Below are 26,087 nucleotides of genomic sequence, written 5' to 3' on the forward strand. Positions count from 1 at the left end.
ATACAGTATTCATGAATAAAAACTGGAAAAAAGTGTTTTTAAAGGCTTTTTTTATTTGAGTTGAAACTCGAAAAGGCGCAAACGAATCCAAGCTTCTATAAAGCCATTCGATTGAGTACCTTTCTGACTAACAGAAAACCACAAAACTACAGTGGGTTATTTGTAGTTTTGAATATATGGCCAACTGAAGTTTCCGATTTTTACATGCATTTGTGCGCTCTTTATAGCACAAAGGCCGGCGCGTACACTACGTTTCTGTTTCTATGCCCAACGAACAGACACCACAATGGGGCTAAATCTAGAAACGGACGGAAATTGGAAATTTTGAAGTCCAATGTTATCAGTATCTTCTAGAAAGTTGCTTCGTTTACTATTGTCGTTTATATGCTTCAATGTAACTTGCTTCAATTTTCACCATATAGAGGGCGCCTCACCTAACTTTTGAACGTGACTTGCTAGACGAATAGTTTCTTCTGCAAAGTTGTGCAGAATTTTGTTACAAAACTGTTTACCGAGTAACTTGAACTTCTAAATATTGAGGTTTGTTTTTAAATTATCTTTCTTTTTTTTTTAAAGGTGCTGTATCTCTAAAATCTCAATTCCTAGAGGTTCAAGTTACTCGGTAAACAGTTTTGTAATAAAATTCTGCACAACTTTGCAGAAGAAACTATTCGTCTAGCAAGTCACGTTCAAAAGTTAGGTGAGGCGCCCTCTATATGGTGAAAATTGAAGCGAGTTACATTGAAGCATATAAAGGACAATAGTAAACGAAACAACTTTCTAGAAGATACTGATAACATTGGACTTCAAAATTTCCTATTTCCGTCCGTTTCTAGATTTAGCCCCATTGTGATGTCTGTTCGTTGGGCATAGAAACGGAAACGTAGTGTACGCGCCGGCCTTTGTGCTATAAAGAGCGCACAAATGCATGTAAAAATCTGAAACTTCAGTTGGCCATATATTCAAAACTACAAATAACCCACTGTAGTTTTGTGGTTTTCTGTTAGTCAGAAAGGTACTCAATCGAATGGCTTTATAGAAGCTTGGATTCGTTTGCGCCTTTTCGAGTTTCAACTCAAATAAAAAAAGCCTTTAAAAACACTTTTTTCCAGTTTTTATTCATGAATACTGTATAAAATAACCAATATATCACTAGAAATTGTTCATCTTGATTTACCACGTCACTCTCAATTTTATACAGTCATGTTTTAGGCCTTAGAGTTGAACATATGGATGAAAAACTGCTTTTAAAAAGCTTTTATAGAAAACGTCTTGTAGCTCTGAAATCTCAATTTCTAGAGTTTTGAGGTATACAGCAAACAGTTTTGTAATAAAATTCTACACAACTTTGCAGAAAAAACTATTCGTAAAGCAAGTCACGATTAAAAGTTAGTTATGGCGCCCTTTATACGGCGAAATTTGTAACTAATTCCATTAAAGCATATGAAGGACAGCAGTAAACGAAGCAACTTTCTAGAACATATGGATAAGATAGGGCTTGAAAAAATAGTTTTGCCGTCCGTTTCTCGATTTGGACACACTGTGCGGCGTAAGTCAAGAAAGGGTATCTGATCCCACTCCTGCCTGATTCCCATCAGGCAATGACCGCGGAACGTACTGGAAGGCCTGCCAGGTTTTACGGGACGTAGACCCCTACAACCGTATGCCACCTCGCCGTTTCAAGCCGTTGTCACACGACTTTACTAAGGGAGCTCGGTGCAGCTGCCAGCCCAACGTCGTGGTATAAAACCGTATTCCCTCTCAAAAACCTAAAACACAGCGACCAGTACACCATAATTGGAACCTTACTGGTATCAGCCCCAATAGGCGGTTTAGTGCGTTTGGGTGATGGGAGCGGCACTACGCGCTCCGTCGAAGCTGCTTACGGGTGGCCGTGGCTTTTACGGGGAATCGACTGCCCAATGCCCGAAACCCCACCACTCTCTAGGCAAACTCCCGCTGCCGGTCCGGGACTAATCGATGCTATCACACACCTATCGGTGGTCACACAACGCGTGCATGGCCTCGAAGGTCGCCAGGCGTCGACCCGTGGTGGCCTGCAGCTCGGACAAACGGTTACATGATCTGGGTGAACCTCTCTGTAGACCACCTGAACAGGAAACCCACGTGTCATCCTTATGGTCGCCATCCCGGACTTATACGCTACTCAGTTACCGTTTCCGATAGGGATACTGTAGGTGTCCGATCAATCGGTGTCTACTGCCCATGATCCGTAAACATGATCACCCAATACTGTGTTGGTCAGATTTGGCATTAGTGCACTACTCAAAGAACACGGTGGTTTCATACCAAAGGAGATTGTCCCCAGCAAAAGCCAACCGAGACTTTTTTGCTCTTACTCAAGAGAATATGTGAAGCCGGTAAATTCCATCAAAAAATAAACAAAATAATGGGAAAAGTTAGCAAAATCATCGCTAATCAGTCTCTGCTGAAGTTAATGGGCACTCTTCGATCGAAAATTCGATCATTGACCTACGATTAACTAGAACCAAATTTTGAATCAATGCTCGGCAATAGTAGACTTTAGAGAAAATAATAGTCGATAATCATTAAGTTTGCTCTTAAATTTAGTTTATACCATTTATTTGAAATCGTGCTTAGACATAATGAATAGCAGCTCTCAGCTGTCGTAGAACCTTCTCGAACTGCAGACGAATGTTCTGTATAGATCACACAGTCTCTCAGCTTCAGCTTTGGAACTTTCTCATAAACATCATCCAGACCATCTCAAACGTCCTTTTTCGTGAACTTGTCCTTAACGTACTCCAACTGGTCTTCCGCGATCCGGTGGATGAGCAAGTTATTGCCCTTCTGGTCTCTCCTCGAGTTTCTACTTTTCCTCCATTTTGACATCCGCCGAGTCATTCGCAGTTCCCTCGTTTGATGACCTTCTCTAGACAGTCCAGAAATCTCTTATCCTCCATCAGCACCATGATCTGGAAACTTCCAAATCCCGAAGTTGAAACAGCCAGAGTATTTGTTTACACATTTCAGGAGCACTTTTTTGTTTGTTTGTGAAAAATCTAGACCTTCAAACTTCTTTCGATCTAGGCCTATAATCTAATGAAAGGCAGAAGCTTATACAAATTGGTCTTAATTGATGGAAGACTGAACTGTAAGTGGTGAAAATATCCAAGCTCCAATAGCTACAGCGAACATTGGGTTAATACAGCAATTGATTGCTATCTAATAAAATATTTCTGTATATTCAAAAATTTGAGCAAATGGTTTAGAGTTGTTCTGCAAACCACTAGAGTTTGAATTTTCTATCTATTCTTCCTTTTTAGGTTCGATCATCCCGGCAGTTGTACGAAAACACATGTGATCTGCTGCATGAACGCAGCCACAGTCTAATTCTCCGGGAGGATCTCGAAACGAAGCTCAGTGTGTCGCTCGCTAACATGGAGATGGAGCTGGGTAAATGTAGCTTGCAGCAGACAAGCGACGGCCAGACGAAGGTTTATTTGAACGTTCTCGCGCCGAACGACGACAGCGATCACCTTCACCATCGCAAGAAGCAGAAACCATTCTGGTTGCGGTTCCGTGGTCATCACCAGCCAAGCGGTGTGGGTGCGATCCCTACACAGCGGGATGCCGTCAGCAGTTGGGGTGTTGGTGAAGTGGTCACTTGGCTGGAAGCGATGCAGTTAGCCGAGTACGCGGACAGTTTCATCAAAAACGACATTCGGGGTAAGGAACTGCTTACTTTGGCTAGGCGTGATTTGAAGGACCTCGGAGTCACCAAGGTAGGTCATGTCAAACGGATTTTGCAGGCAGTTAAAGATCTCGGAAGCGACGGAGGCTAGGCCTACATTCTCCATCAGGAGAATATTTAGGGGGTAAAACTCTTATAAAACCAAAGATAGACGTAGCTTAAGTTTACTATAGATTTTATTGCATATGGTGAAATGCACATTACACCTACTCGTATAATGTTACGGACATACAGTGACCGGAAAGAGATTGTTTAAATTGACCTACAGCAGTCTGCCCTAAGATTTCATTGAACTGCAGCCGTGCTCTGTATAACTGTTTATGTACGCAGCTGAAGGGCAAACTTTACGATTAAATAAACCTGTTGAGGTCACTGGTAGCCTATCATTTTAAATTATTCCAAAGCGGTTGTCGATAAACACAAATAGTTGATGGCGCAAGAGGCAAGCAAAAAAGCATTATATTTCTTTAATAATCAAGAAACTAAAAGACTTTATTTACTCTCGTATTGAACGAACGGTATTTCCAATCTCTCTACATATTTTCTTACGGTAAAATAATTAAGATGGTAACCTATAAAATTGTAATAGTAAACCAATATTAATAATGTTAATGGGAAGCAGAGAGATAGAAAAACAAAAATCTAGTAGGTGCTCTTAAGAAGGACTACAGCCAAGAATACGCTACAAATATTAGGATACGATTAACTAAGACGGTAACAGGAATCAAGATATATCAATTCTACTTCATTCAAGTGTAAGCGAAACAGCCTAAAACGTAAGCGTAAAGTTGATCGTGTGTTTAAGTTACCAGTTCTTCATAATTACCGCTAGAGAAAAAGCAATTGCACCAACTTGTTCGAGTGCAAACTTTCGTTCCAAATAATCATTGTGTTTGTTGGTGTTAAACGATACAGAATAATCAAACTTTAACAAGGATGAACACTTCTAAAGCAAAGTATTGAAATGTATTCTAAAATTAATTACCACATTACTAATTAAAATGAAACAAACAATTGAACAAGGAAACAAAATTATCGAAAAAACGTTAGCTAAAGCAAAACCTTTGCCAATTCTGTTCGTACTTTAGTGCTGTTGAATGTTTATCATGTGTAAATCTACATGCGTTATCGTGTGTGTGTGCGCATATGCATGTGTATTTGTGACACACAAAACCACAAACATTCAATACACACGTTGCACGAAAATTCACAAGAAAAGAAGGCGTGGCAAATAAAAAATATGTAGAATGCAATTTCTTTACCACTTTACGGACGCATGGCGTGAAAGTCTTACGTATTCAGCATCCCCAAAATCAATCCAATGTTCACCTAGAAATATTAGTAGTAGTTATTCAAGCATTCGATAGTAGTGCGTTGGGATGATTGAATGTTATGTTTTATAGACGTGTGTTAGTGTTAGAACAAACCAGCAAAACAATCTTCTCGGTCGAGAGGGGGGGACTTCCGGTATGTTGTGGTTGTGGTCGATTGGACGAGGCATCGAATATAGATTCCGTTAAATTTGAATACGTTGAAAAAATGTAGGTCATTTTTACTACAATTTCGTATTACAGAATGAAGCCAGATTCATTCAATGAGAATCTGTGAAGTTTTTTTTGTTCAAACAACTTTTAAATGCACTGATTGATAGTTATTTGGTAAACAATCTTGTTTCAGAACCGAAACAATATTTTTTTCTTATGGACGTTTTTGACTTAAATTTAAAATTGATGTGCTGAAGATTCTAATTATGTTTGAAAATAAATGAGTTTTCGGTAAAAATAAAGTTTACAGCGTTTTGCTTCAGGTATAAAACGCCACAATGACAGCAAGCGTTTTACACTCGCCCGAGCGTAACTGCTGTCAAATGGTGCGTTATTCGCGTCAAGATGTTGTGTCAGATTGCAAACCTTTCTGTTGCATACGTTATCGTGTTCGTTAAATGTTAAAATACACTTACGTCGTGTAAATCACAAACAGAAATTAAGTGGTGGAAGTGAATGTTTTTAGCGCCATTTTTGCTAATCTCATAAGAGCGAGTCATCCGTGACCAGCGTTGCCAGGTATCCAGATTTAGCTGGATTATCCAGATTTTTGAACATGTATCCAGGTAGACAGCTTTGATGTTCAATTATCCAGATTTTTCATGGATGATCCAGATTTTATCCAGATTTTATTTCCTCTGTTCCGCAATAAGGTCATCACTTCAATTTTGGCGCGAAATTTTGCAATTTTGTCACCTCTAATTTTGCGTACCTCAAGACTTTTATCCGAAAAATTAACCTTTCACCCCACGAAATGATCGCCAGATTTTTTCCAGATTTTTATTTTGCCTTTTCCAGATTTTTTAAAAAATGACCTGGCAACGCTGTCCGTGACAGTTCATTTCACATTTTTGTTGGTTTTCTAGAAAAAGGGTACACAATAAATAAAAATGTTTTAATAATCATTTTGATAGAATTGCTTAAAATTTTCGTCAAGTTAATTTTCGTTAATTTATTGTTTCCTGTCATATCTTACATGGAATAAAAGGAACAAAAACTTGATTCAAGGTAAATTTTTATAATGAAAACTTCTCATAAGGTCTGCTAATTATTTCTTGGTAAATGTTTGAAAATTTTTAGTACATTTCTGGCTTAAAAGAAATGAAAAACGCACAGTATTTTTTGTTTAATATTTTATAATTTCACACAACTCTGTTTTATCTGCATTCGTCGATTCCTGTCATATAATCAGAGTCTATAATCTCTGCCAGGAGAATCTCCCCTCGACCGGGTTTAAGAGTATTACGTTCTCGATAACTCGATTGGTGTCAATAAAAGTTTAATATTGTCTTCTGTTGAAATCGTAAAATTGAAGTAAAAAACGAAAACAAAAATAATCATCTGTTCATCCTTTTGTGGCTCGTTGAATTTCGTAACATACACAGTCGTAGGTTTAGTGAAACAGTATAAAATAATCGATCCAAATCCTGTTGTTGGCAAACATTGAACATATTCGATATATTTAGCACTTAATGCCAGTAGAAACCTTAAAGTATGAGTCCTTATTATATCGTTGATTAACACAAGAAGAATTACAATTGAAGGAAAACCTATCTACATAAATATGAATATCTTGCAAAACCTAAACAAAACGATTCCTACCGACAGTTGAATGTTGATCATTGCTGAATTGGAAGGAGTTGTGTTACAAAATTAAAATTTTAATAACATTAAACGTTAAAGTACATAAATTTTAGACTTACATTTTAACCTCAAATGCCCATTGAAAAACGTGTATTGTGTAAGAAGTTCATAATGACCACCAACCAGAACAAATCAAATCATTAGCATCTAGTCGATACCAAAATATTTGCATAAGAATGTTGTACATCCTCAAGTCACCGCCGTTCAGTTGTCCATGTTCTTCGTATCTTCCAACTTCTACGAGTAACTTTTGAGCCTGAAGTTGTAAATTATTTGTTTATCATCTCCTCACAGAACACTTCCACTCGTAGATAAACTTTAGTAGTTTCACCTTAACCATCGTACTGATGAAAAGGTGTTGGAATAACCTATTTTATGATTATTTGTTATAAATCTTGGTGAATTTAAATTTCAAAAAAAAGAAATAATTCATAGCTTAAGAAAACCAAAAAACTAAATATTTTCTTGCATTCAACCGAATGAACTTTCCTGCACAACTGGGTGATCACTTAGATAGTTTTTTCCTCTTGTAACTGCACATCACAAAGCATCATTTTCCATCGAGTGTATTTCTCCCAAAACTTTCACATTATTTGAGACTGTCATCAACTTACGCATTTTATCTGTGATATTTTCGCGTTCAGCTATAAATCGACGGTAGACCCGTCAAAATATAGAAGAAGGAAAAAGTATAAACAAATCTACTGATAAATGAACAATCTACTGAATTAACAAAACAAATAAAACCAATCGGTCACTTCTTCCGCCGACTAGATATTCTGCCAAGCAGATAACGTACCGTAGCAAAAGCTATTCTCTGAAATAAAATACTCGAACCGATCTACATTTTTCAAAAAACAAAACAAAAAAGAAACGAGCAAACGAAAATTCTAAACAGATAAGCACTTTTCAACACAAGCATAAGTGAAACGAACAAAAAAAGTTTGAACAAAGATTCGGTTTTCTGAACCCTGTTACTAATGTGAAAATCTCCAGAGAATCGAAATTATTGCAACACCTTTTAGCAACCGAAAAAAAAACAATACATTAAGATCCGTTGTTAATCCCAAGCTAGGAGAAACAATCCCGGAATAATAGTTGTAAATTTTCTAGATTTAAATCAACCATATGTTTCCCTGAACATTTGCAGTGCACTGCACTGCAGCACTGAGACCACACAGAAAAAAAAACAAGTAACTATTCTCGGTTGAATTCTCCAAATAAACAAAACCAAACAAACTGTAGACAGCACAACTAATTCGGTGTTTGATTTTTGACTCAACATATCCGAAACAGACGCGTAGAGTACAATGGCGGATAGCGGACGCAGCCCAAACTCTAGGAATGTTGTTTGGGTAAGACTCAGAGCTAAAAAGGCACGAAATGCGATATGTGAATATTTTATTCATAACAATTAACTCAACTTCTATTATAAGCAACATATTTTTCAACAAATAATTCAATTTGTACCAATTCTAGTACTAGAAAATTCAAATTTCACCTAAATGGAAGCCCACATTTTTGCGCTAGTACAACTTAGTCTAAGGTGCCAATCGTTCATAGAGCCAACCATTTTCGCCTTGATGCAGAAGATTCTCATCGACCGCCTCCCCGGGACGCAGTTCCCGCCGGAATCGAATCCGATCGTGCAGCCGGTCGGTTTGTCCCTGCCAGAACTCAACGGCTGCCGGTCGTACCAGATAGCCGCCCCAGTTCGGCAGCGGAACTACACCGTCTGGACCGAGTTCGGATTTAATTTGCTGTTCCTTTTGGTCCAGAAAATCACGACTCGGAATCGGTTTACTCTGTGGACTGGCCAAAGCTCCGATCTGACTGGCACGCGGTCGCTGGTGAAAGTAGGCCTCCGAATCGGCACGCGAAATACGCTCCGCTGTACCTTCAATGCGTACCGAGCGACGCAAGGGCAACCAGTAAAACGCCAATGCCACTTTGGGGTTTTCAGCCTGCGTGGAAGAAAATATTATTAGAATACCAAACATACCTAAGTCAGTCTAATTTGACCTCAATTTTCAACAAGTAGCATTAAGCATTGTTAACAATGCTCCTCTTCTAAATACTTACCAATTCTTCCGCTTTCCGACTATCGTAATTGGTGAAAAACGTAAATCCACATTCGCTCACATCCTTTAGAAGCACAAACCTAGCCGACGGTGCAGCATCTCTTGTGGAAGAAGAAAAAAACGACATTATCATCAAGCTGGCTAGCATATCAGTCCATACATCTTCTCAAGGAAGAGCAAGAAACGAAACCCACTTAGTCGCTGTTGCCAAGCACATTGCGTTCGGTTCGATGATTTCTGGAGTGTTGCAAGCTTCGTCGAACCATTTCCGAAACAGGTGCAGTGGATCCTTCACTTGTATGCTTGACTCGTGGAAAATGTCCTTCTTCTGTTTATATTTAATACGAAGCGCTAGAGGAGAAGGAAACATGAATTAGATTCTAAAATGATCTTGTCTTGAAGACAATCAACTAACCTGATATATCAACCGACGACATTCTGCGAAAAAATTTTAATATCATTCGATGGGTGCAGAAAGAAAACTAAAAACACGATTTCAAAAGTAGAAAACACAATGATAATAGTTCAGTCCGCAGTTATCAAATCCTCCAGCTGACAATGAAAGCAAACTAAAAACACGATTTCAAAAGTAGAAAACACAATGATAATAGTTCAGTCCGCAGTTATCAAATCCTCCAGCTGACAATGGATTTAGTATGCAAATTATCAAAACATCGCACTAATCACTGAACAAGCAGTAAACACTTCAACACAATCTTGCTGTATATGACAGTTAATCTAACCGCTAGTAATCGCAGGTCCTTTTAACGCGAAACCGTAAGTTTCGATAATTTTGTCACAATATTGATTATCTCACACCGGCGATTGTCAAAAACAAGCTGATTAGACTTCACGAGTAGTGATTGCAATACTACCTACTTTTAACACGCTTGGAAGCTTTCAACCAAACTATATCAAACTTGCGCAAAACATTGCACACAAGTTGTGCATCAGTGTTGGCAAACGGGTTTTTATGGCTTAAAACGATTCACAAACGACAACTGCGAACCAATTTTGTGGCGTAAATCCCACTATTTCACACTTAATTAATATCATTTTTGAGTTAACTTAATGAAGACAATTATTGTTGATTTGAATGTTATTCGTTTTAGAAGATTTTTTCAAAAATCCTTTATGAGGTTTTTTAAACTGATTTGTAACTATACTCGAGAAACACAATCTAATTCGCATAGAAAAGGGTCAAAAAGGGTTTTTCGCATATACTCATGCATTTTTGTCAAAATCTGTTCAGAAGCAATTAAAAAAATAATTCAAAAATGCTCTTTTTATTTATTAGTCGTCAATCATCAGTAGACTATATTGTTTACAATTCGTTCTTAACAGGCGAATCTTGGAAAAAATATTTTCCTAAGTGTAGTGTTATTTATTATAACATCGATTAATTCACAATATTTGTTATAACATGACATCATTCTATTGAGAGATTCATTTTGGCCATAGTTTGTTCTTTGATTACTGATATAAAACAAGTTAATATTCCTTAGAGCACGAGTGGGATCATAAAAGTTCAAATTCGTTATAATTTATGTACTGTTTATTCTGTTTACAATTTTGTCGTTTATAAATGCTGCAAAGGCCATTTAGATTTATTAACATGCAACGTGCCTCATAGAAAGGTAAAGGTAGAATGGTCCAACCTAGCTTTCGTAAAGCATACAATAATAATTGCTTTTGTACTGTACTGACTCAATACGATTTACATGTGTATCATTGGTGACCAAACTATGCTATAATATTCAAGTGTATTGACCTTTAAAGTGCAAATCAAACCTTTTCATGAATCCGAGCATATTATTTGCCGTGTTTATAAGGTATTATAATGATCAACAAAGGTTAATTTGGAGTCAAGTGTAACTAGGGATACCATCCGTCCTGATTTAGCAGGACATATCCTGATTTTGAGATCATATTTGGACGTCCTGATTTATTTTTCATATTCTCGCAGTTGTCCTGATTTTTATAAGACATGCAATATCTTCAATCACCAAGCTAATATTGCAAGGCACAAGTCAGTAAGTTTTTAACAGAAACGTGAGTGTTGCCTGATATTAAAAATTGTTGGAGATTGCCCAGTATTTTATTTTCATTTCTGGTTGCCAGTTCGAATTCGTCGCTGGTAAAAATAAAAAACAAAAGGACATTTTTCTCCGATAAAATTTTTAAAGTAACATTTTATGAGGTAAAATTGTAAAATTTGAAGTGATGACCGTTTTGCGGGCTGAAGGAAATAAAGGGGCCTATTACAGTCAACGAGGTGAGCAGCGAGTTACTCGAATGACCAATTTAGATATAACAGATGGTGAGTCGGCTGGATCTCGGACGTGTAGCTCGTCTGCTAAACTGCTCCACTCAGCTGTCATCAGCCAAGTTTCACTCGCGTTTCCTAATACAACATTTTGCTCGTCAGTGACTCTAGGCGAGGCAAATTGCTCGTCTTTTTACCTGTAATCGCTCCCAAAATCAGGAAAAATCTGCATTATTTTCGAAATATCTAGGAGATTAGACATTAAACCTGTCTATCTTAATACCTGACCATACAACGCTCACTGCGTAAATTATTTCTTTGGTTAAGCCTGAGTAAACTGAATAGTGTTAAACATTTGACGATTTTTATATTTAATTTTAAACAGTTTACGTGTGCTGAATTCTTTGGGAACATACAAATTCCTAAAACTTCAAAGTTTCTTGAAAAAATTGGATCATTCGAGATACATGTTGAATAAATTAACAACCGAATAGCATTTTGAAGTGCATATCACATACCACCAATTTAAACCAGAATAAAAATAATTTGGATCAAATTTGTGCCGAAAAAATAAATGTCCTGATTTGTATTTCCGACCAGATGGTATCCCTAAGTGTAACTCCTAGATCTCTAACTTGACTGCTCCTTTCAACTGTTTTCATGTCTATAGTTATTACCCTATGTATTATTCTATGTTTCCTGGTAAAAGAAATAGAATTATGTTTTTGCATTCTCCTAGTTTCACAAAGAGTTTCAACAAGCTCTTTATGCACCATGTGTGAAAATTATCAACTTAGATTATTTGTCACCTTTTTTTGCAACAATAGCATTAGAAATTTGACAGAACAATATTTTTGTTTATTGTTGTGGCTGTGTAGTTTTTTGATCTTTGTAAGAAATGTATTTTGGTATAAAAATACTGGGTATTTTCCTCCTGCAGATGCCGTTGATAACTCCGCCATTTTATGTTTTTTTTTTGTATCAACCGTCTTTTCTGTGCAAGTCCAAACCTAGTTTTAAATAAATGCATTATATTATTTCTCTATTTCGTTTCCTCACCTTGAGAAAAACTAAGAAAACGTGTCTTGTTTCCATAACCACTGACGAGAAGACTTCCTTAATCGATCACTAAGGGCGATTTTTGAAGAGCCTTCTTTTCTAAAATTAAAGGAAACTTCTTAATATGCAATATGCGTAAGAAATGTTTATTGAAACCAATATGATAGTTCTTGGTACTTTACCAACTGGTTTCGGGGTACGATGCTGATCGAATCAACCAATTGTCGTATGTCAGCAAACCGGTTCCACCCACAGTGGTACAATGAACAATAGTTCGATACGGAATGTAGCACCGAGACTTTCTTTTTAAATTGGTTCTTGTCATTCACTTTTCAAAGAATACTTAATTCACATTTTGATTATATCTTTCAAATAGTCCATACGAAAAGGGTAAAAAATGTTGCTGAATTTTAGACTATTAAAATGTTATGTTATGTACGTTGGTTGTACTTCCAACTGAGCAGTAACGAAAAAGTACCCTTACTAACACGCAGAGAAACCTGAGTAAGAATCCCCAGGATACCGATTAACACGATGACGGAATCGTGAAAGGAATCGCAAACACGATCCGGAGGATTCCCACTCACGATTTTTATACAAGAATCATAGAGCCATATGCAGGGCATTCCTGAGGATTCTTTTCTCAGGAATCCTTTTCAAGGACGCTCACGAATCCAATGTGAGGAATCCTAGAGAAACTATGTGAATCGTATGTGTTCGTCCGGGTAGAATGACATTTTTTATTCTGTCTGACGTTTCGTTACAGATCAGTGACATCTTCAGGGGAAACTGCGGAGATTTTTACCGATTAGATGCTTTTTACATAACAAGCTGGTTAACAAATGAATATAGTCTAGCTAATTGCCTGTGACTATTGTGTCTGTGACTTGTTTTTTCCTTGTCCAGATGCATTTTTAAGCTCATCGTTAACAATAAAGTTGTAAAGTTGAGATTTCGTTAATATCAAAATTACAGAATGAATTCTTTCGTCCTAGATTACCTTTAAAAACGGCTATGATTCCACAAGTCCCACCAGCCGCACCAAACGCCAAACCGCACGTTATGAGTCGATGGTTCAATGTTCAACAAAACTAATTTGGTGCGAAAATCGGTAATAAAACCTTCAATTGTGATTTTACTAGGTCGCTTATAACGACCTTTAAATGGCTATGCGAAAAGCACTTTTCACAGAACACGAATTTTGCTAATAAATTTATATGATTTGCAATCGTTGCTCGTATGTATGTAAGTCTTTTCACGATGAAATGATATAGTATACTAAACAATTTCAGCTTTGATAGATGACGCTTAGACGCCATTACATACCAGTACTACCAATTTAAAAAGAAATATCGTATAAAATCATTCTTTATTTATTTATTTGAATAAATTTTACAACAAGCTAAACAATTAGTAATGCAACGGGAATTTGTAATTTTTTTTTCGAAATTATTTAAATGTCCTCTGGCGTTTATGGTTCACTTCGATCTTAAAAACCAAACCTGTTAAATCATATATTATGTTAAAAAATCTATCAAATCACCATGCGTCTCCATTGAAAAATAACTACATTGCAGTAACTTTTTTCATTGGAGACGCATGGTGGTTAATTTCTTCTACAGTCAGGTTTTTTTACACGAGGGATACATAAGAAGAAAAAACCGCGTCAGTTCGAAAATCCGCATTATTTGAAAAACTTGCGTGAAGTGAACCTCCATGAAAGGCCTTATAAAAAACCTGAGACGCTCTACGACCAATTTTTAAAAGTATTCTCTCTGACGTCTTCCGAAGGGCGAAGGTTTTTTTTAACTTATTCTTTAACTCAATAAACACTTAAACGTTTTTGGTTGCCAACCCGCGTTAATTCGGAAATCCGCGAAAATTTATTCGAACTACCGCGGTATCGCGTTGAAAAACCGCGTTATTTAAAAAATCTGCGTAAAAAACCTGAATTACCCATCGTAGGATACGATAGCTGCTATGAAGGCCATTAACTGGTCAACTATTTCAAAATCCTTTTAATTATGGTAGAAATGCCATCAGAAACTTTAAAGGGAACCAGTTATACTGAAATTTTCCGAAATCTAGTCCACAGTATTTCAGCAATCCAGATCCTGGCATAAACTCGACGAAAAAGAAGGAACAGTTGGGCAATTTGTTACTCCTGATAGTGCCGGAAACAAATTGTGAGAATTAAACTTAGCCAATCTCGAAGGAGTTTGCATAAGATTTCCAACAACACTTTTAGTTTTTTTTTGGATTTGCTATTTCAGATGGGGAATATCTATATAATATGAGCTTTCATGAAGCTTAAATAACAGGCTTTCTATCTTCCTAGATTTCCGGGTTCAGCACAAGAAAGTTCTTCAACATCATCGTCAGAGTCAGGCTCATCGGATGACAAAACCTCGAAAAGGCTCGGGAAAACTAGTTTAGTGGCAGCGGCTTCTTCAAAGCATTTCTACGAAAGTGGCTTTGAGTGCTCTTTTAGAGACCGCCTAATTTTGTCTTGGCGCTGTTTGTACGCGGCGCATGCAAACAGCTCTTGCGGAACTTGCTCACAATAGAGGCACTTTCCAGCACCTGTATCACAAGCATCATCCGCGTAGTGCTCTCCGTATCTGCCACAATGTGTTAGCGCATTAGGTGGCCGTCTAACCCAACTGCTTGCTTTATGGAAGTTCATTACTTGCGATACAAACACAAACAAGCACACGGATAGACTCACATTTTCCACAAGCACTTGGCTTTGCAAAGCAGTTCCGGCGAAAGTCACGCGAAAAGAGTCTGATTGGGTGTAAAATTTTACACCCTTTGCCGAGCGGTGCTGAGTGAAATTGCTTGCAATCCAGTATTTTTACCAGCTGAAGGCTGCAATCCTTAAAAAGGATGGTTCCAGCCTTCAGCAGGTTCTCGATGATGAGACCCGAGTCCATGACTGTGCGAGCTGTAATGCACACGTGAAAAGATTACAAACAGCAATCTGATCTGGGGTCGTTCACATTCCACGTGGACACAAGATCGTCATTCTAGACCCCTCTCGTCCCCCTTCGGGGACAAGTGTGGACATTTATCAAAAACCCTCCCCCCTCTTCTTTGTTCTCTTGGAAATTATTTTTTATCACGAAAGGTCGAAAAAGTTTATTCCTGTGGTTTTATTTAGTGATGAAACAAACAAATGTCAGCAATTGAATAACAAAAATAATTTAAAAATCAGCCCAAAACCACCTAGACCATTGAGCCATAATTGAAAAGAATTCTATCAAAATTCAGCCTTAGAGAGCCGAGAAATGCACCAAATAAACAGAGAAGGGCAAAGCAAACGCCTCTACAATTCAGAAGAAATATAATCATAAATTATGGCCGTTAAGAAGAAAACAAATTAAATCAATTATTGCCCCTATAACAGAAAACGAAGCATGCGGCGAGTTACTCGTCTGACCAATTTTGGTATTGCAGATGGCGAGTCGGCTGGATTTTGGACGAGTAGCTCGTCTGTCATTCAGCTGTCAAATTTCACTCGCGTTCTTTTATGCAACATTTTGCTCATCTCGTTTTCTGCAATAGGGGCCTATGGTTAGAATGATTGAAAAAAACTTTTAAACGCTAGAAAAGAAAACAGTACATTTGAAAATCCACTCCAAAAAATTTTGATTTCCAAAATAGTTGTAAACTGCTCGAAAGACAGACATACAAGTGATCAAAAACAAAACGGATTCAAAATAATAGAAAGCTTCTGTAGATGCTGGAATGATAAAATCTTTTCTACAAGGTAGAAAAGTTATAAAAAATACGCAGCATACTGTTTCTAAACGTTTTAACAAGAAAGTTAAAAAATATATAATTTTAATTTCAGGAAAACAGGTAAATCTTAGAAAAAAAACAGGAAAACCCAAACAAATTCAGCTCAAATTTCTCTTATATCAGGAAAATAATGGAGAATAAAAGGCCAAAAAGAAAATGATTTAAATTTAGCCAAATGGTTGAAGAATAGAGGCATTCTGCAAGAAAAGGGCAAAGCCGAAAATGATTCCAAATTTAACGAAAAGTGGATTGATAGATGAATGAGACTTAAGACAAAATTTATTTCTTTATATTCTCTAATTTATATTGAACTTAGTTGAAATGTTACAAAGACCTCTGCCAATGGAAGAAAATGATTAAAAAAGTGTTACAGCTGATAACGAAAACTAGCTGTGAAATTTTTATTGAAGGCAATTTTTTTTGGCAGATTTCCATTTTTTTGGAAAAATATCGTGTCCACGTGGACATTATCATCAAACCTCACATATTTTGTGCGTGGCCCTAACAACATTCTTACTGTCTGTCGGTCTGAATCGGTACCAAATATAAATAAGCTAAAAGTGCAGCTCTTACCAGCCGGATAAACAGACAATGATTACAAAATAGTTGAATAGGAACGGTTAAAAATTATACGTATGATCGCATCACTTATCAAGGTGAGTCTTGATCCAACGTACACCTCTCTTATAAAAAAATCTCCTTCCTCTGACCATCGTGGAAATTTAGTGGTAAAAAGGTCTCCAAGTAGCAGAGGTTATGCTGACTTTCTTTCCTTCTTCCCAACTGATTGAAAGTAGATGGCCAGCATCGTTCTTGATCCTTCAAATATAGAGTCACTGAAACATGTAGGGAAGAACCGTACAGAACACACCAGTGCACAGTGGTCCAATAAGGCAAGAAGTTGAACTTAACTCCATAATTTAGTTTTTTGTACTTCACATTTGTTAGTTGTATTTTACACTGAAGTGTTGCTCGGAAGAATTGTTAGGGCATACAAAACACAAAACAAAACACACATTTTTGCCAAAGACCATACATCTCCTGGACTTTCCCTTTCAAAGTTATTTAATATTTTAGCTTATTTTTTCGACAACTTCAAGAACGTATAAGTTAAAAAAGGGGCAAGTGGAATCATAAAGACAATACATATCCTCGAAGTTAAGCCACAGTACTATAAACTCTTGCAGGTTTCATTTATCCCAATCCACTCATATATGAGTATGGTGATCATATGTTATAGTAGGTTTTCATATATTTAAAATACCAACTGTTTTGTGTTAAGAGATAGAGGAATGGTTTATTTGGCAACACTTTAGAACGTGCAACAATATGAAACTTTGCTGAACAAACAAAGTTCCTATCTTCGTTGGGTACCGAGCTACAGAGTATTTTATATAAAAGTTACTTCAAAGTTAGATTTTTGTACTTAACTTCTGTTAGTTACATTTTACAAGAGAACGTTGTTCTGAAAAAGCACTTGAGCATACAAAACATAGGTTTTTTTGAAGACCACACATCTCCAGGACTTTTCCTTACAAAGTTATAGCTTATTATAAGCAATTTGCTACATATTGACCTTTGTTGTAGAGCATCTTTGTCACGAGCTTGATTGGTAGCAATGGTAATTTTTATAAAAACTAACATTGAAATCAAAAACAGAGTATCAACCATTACGTGCATACGTGCAGTCAGTCCAAGCTAAGCTGTTACGTAGCATTTTAACTCTTGTTTTTATGATTGAATTCCAAATGACAGGTTGCAAAAAAAAATCATCTTCAGTCTAATTTAAATGAAACGAAGACTAGAAACTGGCCTCTAGTCCCTGTATTTCAAACTGACTTTATTTAATGCCACTTACAGAAAATCCCTCTGACATTTATTTGTTCAAAACTAAGCATGGCCTTATCACATTTTTATGTTTCAAATTTTGTTAGGATCCATTTTTATCCTGTTTCATTTCAACATTCTTCTACTGTATTCAATTATTCTATTTGCAATTCTGGTAGCGATTGCATTTGTTATCGCGTGTACTGAAAAATTAAATTGCGCGTACAACCGTTGGTTTAAAACGCGAGGTTTGAAATGCAATGCTCAATACAATACGCGCACGATTCTAAATATTTCGAAAAGTATTCGAATAGCGGTGCAGCTTGAAATATTCCACCCCACTGTTTGTTTTCGCAAGCACACCAGCTAATGAGTGGTTCATTGCCAATTAGTCATTGACCCCTTCCTCTGGTATGTATGCGGATTAACTGCTGAATTACTTTCCACGGTCATTAGTCAGTTCTGCATTCCATAATCCAATTGAAAACCACCGCAAATCCGTGGTTTGCTAACTTAACGCAGTAATAATGAATGAGCGTAAAGAATTCCACTCCGATTCATGCTTTACTATTTACTGCAGTTAACTAGCGCTCGGCTGCGCTGCAATGCAAATGTATTCAATGCTGATCAGTCGGTTAACCGAACGTCCAACGTCACCCACGCACGTGCTCGCGCGTTGTCACAGGTGAACTTGATTTTCGAAGCAGAGTGGGTTTGCTTCGGCTGCTGGAGCCAGCTCAGTTAGGTTCGATGGAAGTTACACGACTGTTGCGCATCGTGAATCGTTGAGAAAGATTTACCACTTTTTTGCGGTACCAAATTGTTGCGATGACGAAAAAATTGCTCAAATTTCATATTATCCTGGACCGGGATTCGCTGCTGTATCTTCCTGGCCAGGTGCTGGCGGGCCGAGTGCTTTTGGAGACGCAGGAAAACACAGCTGTTTTAGGTGAGTGATAATTTTTTCTTCTACTGATTACACTCTGAACTTCGCTGCGTAGTAGTGAACAGTGGATGCTGCCATAGCACGGAAGTATAACACATAATTACGTTTTGATGTGGAATCCGAAGTTAGGGTGAATGATTGACTGAATAAAAGTTGTTACTTTTTCGTTGCAAAGCAGCTTGTTCTAGTGTACGGAACAAGTTTCCTGAGTTCTGAATGCTATTCAAAGCTAGTTATTTTTTTTTTTTGTTTTTGAGTCGAGGAGTGATATGGCGTATATGCTTGAGTGAAACAAAGTTTGCCTGAACGTTTTAAACTTTAAAGTAAGCTAATGAATGCAAATGTATTATGCATTTTGCGTTTTAAGTACGTCGCATGCTAACATTCTAAGCAGCATTATTTCATTATGTTTTTCATATCTGTTGTGGTTCATATGTTCATGTTGTACGAAATTGGTGTAATTATTGATGGCGTTTGAACACAACTTTTTTCAAGTATAAATGCATGGTTTTGGTCAACCAAACCACTACAATAATAAAAAATCGAAATAGTTTTGTTTTGGGTGTTTGTTGGTGTACTGGAGAAGATTTCGAAAAACTTCTTGATTTAATTCTCGTGTTTTGTAATTTACCTATTTCACGTGGAGATGCACTATTGCTTCAAATGTCATTGTTCTTAATTTTGCGAACCAACGTGTTGTTATTTATGCAACGGTTAGGTGCAAATGCAAATTAAACAGGTTTGTAGACAATAAAAAATTCAAACGTTGAAACATTTTCCACAGCAAAAGAGCCAGCAAAACAAATGTTTTCCCAACACAAACAGAAAGATGTCATCCATTGGGGCATTATAGAATTAGCTTGTTCGAGTCAACTACTTCAGACTCTATTCAACATATGTCACAAGAGTTAGTTCAAACAGTTTAACATTCATGCTGGAATTCTACCTACGTCCTACATATTTCAAACAGCATACTAAAACGCAACTTTCATTCTGCAGGGTTGCACTTTCATGTGCTCGGCGAGTGTACGGTTCACGTGGCCAAGGGGGCCACCCCCCGCAGACGGGAGAAATCGTACGATAAGGAGAACTACATCGATTTTCGCATGAAGCTGCTGGACGATTTCGACAACAAAGCGATTCTGCTAGCGCCCGGAGTGCACTGTTTTCCGTTCAAGCTCGGTCTGCCGGTGTCGCTTCCGTCCACGTTCATCGGTCAGCACGGTTGGATTCAGTACTATTGCAAGACCAGCCTGCAGGAGTCATCCGGGATAACGCACCGCAATCAGCAGGTGTTCATCGTACTGAATCCAATCGATTTGAACTTGGAGGATCCGCTTTTGAGCGTAAGGCGGCTGTTTGACGCGCGGAATCGGTTTTAACCTCTCTGTATTGCAGGACCCCGTGGAGGCCAGCTTGAGCCATCGAGTCGGGGTTGGTTACCTCGGTGGAACGGTCCGATGTAATATCGGATTGGACAAAAGAGCATACGTACCGGGCGAAAACATTTTACTCACAGGCGAAATACAAAATCAAAGTAAAGTGACTATCAAAGCTCTGAAATATGCCCTGATAGAGGTGAGAAAGTTGATTCCACATTTGAGATGCAAGGCAATCTTTCTCCGTAAACTAGTAGGAAGCATGAAACCTGCATTTGCTTAGAATGTTTTGTCATGTATCCCGAAACTGTAGATTCTTTCGTGTTACATGATAATCCAATTTCGTAATGGTACGGGCTAGCTTTTTGTGGCAGTGCACACCTTAAATAGCACTGCCACAGAGCATCGCCACATCCATTTACCCATTTGAAATTAATCCTGCACGAAGCCGGCCGGGAAACGCCAGCTACCATTACGGAATAAGTTAATTTTAAACTCGTCCACTTTATGCTCGTTTCATGCAATGTCAACGTTTGCTTTTTACTTTATCCCCGACCGAATCGCCTCCAACCGACCGGGAATGCAGACGGTTCAATACTATGCACACGGCAAACTGTTGCACCAGGAGCGCCGAGAGCTGGCCGCAGTCGTACGTGACCGTATCAAGTCCGGCAGCCGGGATGTGCTGCAGAATGGGCATCTCACCGTGCCACCGCTGCCACCCACCAACCTGCTCGGCTGTCATCTGATCAGGATTCAGTACAGCGTTTGTGTGAGTATATGAGTGGCGACGTTTTATTCTTTCCTAAACCCCCATCCTGTTACCAGTAACACCGTCAGGCTAATTAACACTTTGTCCTTTATCGTCCGTGGGCGGAGGATATTTTTAGTTTCCGGTTTTACATCCGGACGGTTGGGGACGAGAGAAAATGTTTCAATCAAGCATTATAGTTCATGGACAGCTTCAATTCGTATTGTGATTAGACTTGACAGTAGATATTGATGGAATAGTTATATCCGTTCACTGTTTTAGGTTGCAGTGTACGTCTAATTTTTGTGTGCCTGTTACTGAAGAGCTAAATTGATCACTTGTCAAGAAATTGTCTATCAAGGAACGTCTCTTTTAATTGATCCTTTCCAGGGATGTTAGAAAACTATAAATTAACATTATTTCATGTTACATTTATCTATAAGCCTATAGAACCGTTTAGAGGTTTTCTGGAGGGGGTAAACAAATTACTTTTCAAACCTTCAGAATAAGCTGATCTGACACTACTCACGATAGTCGAAAAATTATCACTGCCAATCATTAGTTTTGGTTATCTGAAGAGGCCTATTGTACCGTTTTTTTTTTCAGCCAGTTTTAATATAAGAGGAGCTCAGCTTAGCAAGGGTCCTACGGCAACGAAATGGCCTGATTCTATTAAGATTATAAGTTTAATGCCAAGTATTGAGAGCAGCATCTTTTGCTGAAAATCTGTGTAAAGTACTACCGGGAGGATCAGCCCAATGTCACCAAATTTGTGATGAACATTCCTTGGTATTGTGACATCATATACCTCTAGTTGTGGGAAAATGTCTAATATAGTGCCAACGTAAAGAATGTAGCTTATTTGACCACGTCGCATGTTTGGCCAGGACCGGTTAAAACAAAAAAAAAATCGTTTCAGCTATGAGACAGAATCATCGCGTCTTCGGTTAACTTAAATGCGACCCCTCCTCGCAAAAAGGGGAGGATCGTGTGAAGACAAATTCTTATTGTAACTTTAAGTTTCTCTTACACTCTTGATATTACATTAAACAGATTTCAAATAAGTTAATCTAACGTCGAGATGAACCTATTCTAGTATTGTAGGGGAATCGGGGCAAAACTGACAGTTTGTAGACATTTTACGCGGATCTGACGCCTACCAATCGATTTCTGAGACTTTTTCACTCAATATAAGACAGATTTTAACTACCACTGTTAGATATTAGCGCATTACCATTAATTCTCATATATACTCGATATTTTTTTTTCCCCTGTCGGAGCATATTACCACTGCGACCAGTATTTAGATCTATTGTGGTGTGTCCTCTTTTGCTGTATACCTTTTTGAAAGATATTGACCACTAAATTTTTTAGTGGACAACATCTTAAATTAAGGCATTATCCCAATCTGGTATTATTTTGCTTAAAAACTCTTAAACTGTTTGAGGAGAACTAGCCCATGTTTCCGAAGGCTCTATGAGCCCTTTCCCAAGAAACTGGCGCCTTCTGTGAAATATTGCCACGCACTCACACAGCAGATGTTGAGAGCTTTCACTCTCTATACTACAAAACCTACAGCTATCATCGTCTAGTTTCCCTATTTTTTTGAGATGATACTTGCATTGACAATGACCAGTAATCAGTCCAGTGTACGTGCGTAAGTCTTTTTTAGAAAAAATTTAGCAGTTTTCGTGTAATAGATAGATTTGGTTTGATGAACCTCTTGGCTTGCCGAGCTGTCGAGGTGCCATTCCAGTTCAGCAGCACCTACTCTCTTTCCCATTCCTTCAGTGCCATATTGAGAGAACTATTGGAAACACCACAGAACGGTTCAGGGCCAATAAATTCCATCGCTGACCCAAGTCTGGCTAACTCGTCTGCTTTTTCATTTCCTTCAACACCGCTATGCCCCGGAACCCAGTAGAGATTTACCTTATTGCATTTAGCCAGTTGCTGAAGCATTTTTACGCAATCCCAGACCAATTTGGAGGAGCAGCAAACAGATTTCAGGGCGTTCAAAGCCGCTTGTCTGTCAGAAAACAGGATATTAGCATAACGATAATTTCTTTTTAAACAAATTGCAGTACATTCTTAGATAGCGTATATTTCAGCTTGGAAGACAGTGGGCCATTTTCCCACTGCTACTGAACAATTCACTCCAGGGCCTGTAATTACAGCACCTACCCTGTTTTCTAATTTCGAGCCATCAGTATAGAAAATAATAGAGCCGTCCCGGGTGCTGGGACCTCCTCGTTCCCATTCAGTACGATTTGGTTCGAATACAGTAAATAAATGATTAAAGTCATATTTCTTAACCATCAAATCTTCATTTTTCAGTATAAGAGGATTGATGTTAAAATCTTTTAAAATACTCAGGTGACCATTCAGATCTCCATCAAGCAACCTAGTCATGCGACTGAGTCTTATGGCAGATTTACATGTAACCAGTACAACTTTTTGAGATAGTGGTAGTAGATTGAGTAGTGCTTCTAGGGCCTTAGACGGGGTAGTCCCCATTGCACCAGTTATCGCCATAGTGGCAAACCTTTGCAGTTTTCAAGTTTAATTTTCGCTTTTTTTTTGTTTGGCTTTCGGCCACCAAATTAGTGCTGCATACGTAATTCGAGGTTTTATTATAGCAGAGTAGATCCAGTGTATCATGCTTGGTTTAAGACCCCATTTGTTACCAAACGTTCGCTTGCAGGCCCAGAAAGCACAAGTAGCTTTATAAAGGATTTGCTCCAGATGAGCATTCCAGTTTAGTTTACCATCCAAGATCACTCCTGAGTATTTAGTGTCATTGGGACACGTTAGAGGACTTCCATCTAAGTAGATAATTTGGGTGGGAGAGTTCGACTGTAGATGGTATCAAGAATTGGGATTTCGGCTTAGCAGTCATTCATCTCAGAATTTAGAACGAAGTTATTGTCATTCGTCCCAACGTTTCAGCACTTATTGGTGCCTTCATCAGGGGAAACTGTTCAAAGGAGTAATTTATTAATAACTTTGCATTTTACAAAACTTTTTCCCTCGACTTACAATGATGATTATCGGACTACGTCAGGTGGTTGCATTTAAAGTTCACTAGTCACTAATTTTAAAAATTTTTTATCATTGGACAATCTAAACAAATTGAAACAACATGAAAAAACTAGCCTAAACATCGAAATACACTTTAATGCTTACGTTTATAAGTTTGGTGGTGGGAGGAATTTATTTTCACTGTCGGAGTAGTGTGGCGGTTTTAACTTGTGTTTCTGTTCAGTTAACTGTTATACCATCTTCATTTAGGCTTTTAAGTTTGTGTAAGATCCCCGCGTATGCTGTGTTGAGGTTGTCCACATCAATACGGCGGTTCACTATGTGTGGTGTACAGTAGATGTGACACATTTCTAAAAATGGTAGTGAAGCTGTGTGTTTCGATCTATCTATTATGCATGTATTCTCTAAGTCGAATCTGTGTTCTGTGTCGATGCAATGCTCAATGATAGCGGTTTTCTCTCTTAGCTCGGATAACTGGTAGTTTGTCTGTGTGTCCGCATTTAGTATCTGGTTGAGTTTGTTTACGTTCGATGCATGTCCGTAGAGTCTGGTTTTTAATTTGTTTGAAGTCATTCCAATGTAGCTGCTGTTACAGCCGCTGCACGGAATTTTATAAATAATGTTGCTGTTTTCGTTTTTATTTGTAGGATCCTTAACTTGACTGTGGAAGCTGTTCACAGTTTTGTTCAATTTTGTGGCGATGCAGATGTGCGGATAATCCTTTTTGAACAGTTTAATGAGACGATCACTCAGTTTGGGGATGTAAAGGAGAGATCTGTAAGCAATGTTTATGCTGGGTGCTATGCTGGTTGTGCTTGCTAAGGTGACCATATCCTGAAGGTTGTTTGCCGTGGATGGTGCATTGCTGGCTTGATGTGGTTGCTGAGAGGACGGCGGTGGGGCTGTTGGCTGTGGAGCTGTTGTGGGTGGAGGTGCTGGTGGTGGCAGTGTGATAGCTGAAGGATGGACAACTTCTTGTTGCCTAGAATGGTACAGGTTGATGAGCCGAGACACCAGGGTTCGTGGGTAGCTATTAGCCTGTAGGTGTTTGTGAATGATGGTGTTTACGTTTGTCGCCTCTGGATTAGATGTTAAAGAGGTAACGCGGTGAATAAAATTGTTGGCTACATTAATTTTGTGCTTGTATTGATGGTAAGAATGGAAATTTAGCATTCTCCCAGATGAGATAGGTTTGCTATACCATTCGGTGAAAAGTGATTGATCCTCCTGTCGATTTATCAGCAAGTCCAGAAATGGTAGTTTACGGTCTTGTTCTATTTCAATGGTGAACTGAATTCGGTCCTCCTGGCTGTTAAAGGTGTCTAGTACGGTGTCGATGGAATCTTTTGGGATGATGAGAAACAGATCGTCTACATATTTGCGTAGAATAGGGACTTCAAAGGGAAGGTGGCTTAATGCATTATGGATGATTGATTCGAGTACTATATCGGCTAATATTGGGGACAAAGGAGAGCCCATAGCTGTTCCGTATGTCTGATAATAAAATTTGTTGTCGTATCGAAAATAACTTGCCTCCATACAAAATTCTACTATTTCCAAAAACAGCTCAAGGTGGATCTCGGTATTTATTTCGTGCCAGCGATCGGTGATGGTCTTGGTTACCAGTTTTCTCGGTACGTTCGTGAACAGAGAAACAACGTCGAGTGATACCATGATGTGATCTTCGGGGAGAATGAATGATTTTAGCTCATCGCATAATTCAAAGGAGCTAGCTGTGTTGAAAGTGCTGGTGAGGTGGGTGTTCAGTATGTTAGCCACAAATTTACATAGCTTGTAGGTCGGAGCGGAGTAGTTAGGCACAACAGGACGTAAAGGGAGATTTGTCTTATGCGCTTTAGGTTGTCCATAAATTCTGGGACAAACAGCATTATAGGTTTTTAACCATTTGGCGGTCTTGGAGTCTATGAGTTTCAAGTTGAGTAGGGTGGTTACAAAATTGATGTGGACAACCTATTGATGTGGACAACCTCAACACAGCATACGCGGG

At 38.2% G+C, this 26,087-nt stretch overlaps 3 protein-coding genes across 4 annotated transcripts in view; 2 read left to right on the forward strand and 1 right to left on the reverse strand.

Moving 5' to 3' along the window:
• Window positions 1–8,182, forward strand: part of LOC129732569 (diacylglycerol kinase eta) — a 260,168-nt gene extending 251,986 nt beyond the window's left edge. For both annotated transcript variants that reach the window (XM_055693541.1, XM_055693542.1), the window contains exon 15: window positions 3,309–8,182. In XM_055693541.1, coding sequence (XP_055549516.1) covers window positions 3,309–3,827 — 519 coding nt within the window. In that variant the 3' untranslated portion in view covers window positions 3,828–8,182. The remainder of the gene's footprint in view (window positions 1–3,308) is intronic.
• A 126-nt stretch (window positions 8,183–8,308) lies between these two features.
• On the reverse strand, window positions 8,309–9,886 carry LOC129728610 (pyridoxine/pyridoxamine 5'-phosphate oxidase-like). Its single transcript, XM_055687059.1, has 5 exons — window positions 9,566–9,886; window positions 9,421–9,478; window positions 9,200–9,356; window positions 9,007–9,106; window positions 8,309–8,888 (listed from the first exon to the last, which is right to left on the reverse strand). Exons 2-5 carry the CDS (start codon window positions 9,464–9,466, stop codon window positions 8,466–8,468), a joined length of 726 nt encoding a protein of 241 aa, XP_055543034.1. The 5' UTR covers window positions 9,467–9,478; window positions 9,566–9,886; the 3' UTR covers window positions 8,309–8,465.
• An 8,768-nt stretch (window positions 9,887–18,654) lies between these two features.
• Window positions 18,655–26,087, forward strand: part of LOC129732158 (arrestin domain-containing protein 4-like) — a 41,785-nt gene continuing 34,352 nt past the window's right edge. The window contains exons 1-4 of the mRNA XM_055692718.1: window positions 18,655–18,910; window positions 19,907–20,253; window positions 20,306–20,485; window positions 20,873–21,058. Coding sequence (XP_055548693.1) covers window positions 18,790–18,910; window positions 19,907–20,253; window positions 20,306–20,485; window positions 20,873–21,058 — 834 coding nt within the window. The 5' untranslated portion in view covers window positions 18,655–18,789. The remainder of the gene's footprint in view (window positions 18,911–19,906; window positions 20,254–20,305; window positions 20,486–20,872; window positions 21,059–26,087) is intronic.

Source organism: Wyeomyia smithii, chromosome 3 (assembly GCF_029784165.1).
Source record: "Wyeomyia smithii strain HCP4-BCI-WySm-NY-G18 chromosome 3, ASM2978416v1, whole genome shotgun sequence".
Lineage (NCBI taxonomy): Eukaryota > Metazoa > Arthropoda > Insecta > Diptera > Culicidae > Wyeomyia > Wyeomyia smithii.

Coding starts and splice junctions, on each gene's coding strand:
- LOC129728610 (XM_055687059.1), bottom strand. CDS start 9,466: ATGATATTAAAATTTTTTCGCAGAATGTCGTCGGTTGATATATCAG. Junction 9,107..9,199: donor TGCTTGGCAACAGCGACTAA/GTGGGTTTCGTT, acceptor TTCTTCCACAAG/AGATGCTGCACCGTCGGCTA. Junction 8,889..9,006: donor GTCGGAAAGCGGAAGAATTG/GTAAGTATTTAG, acceptor TCTTCCACGCAG/GCTGAAAACCCCAAAGTGGC.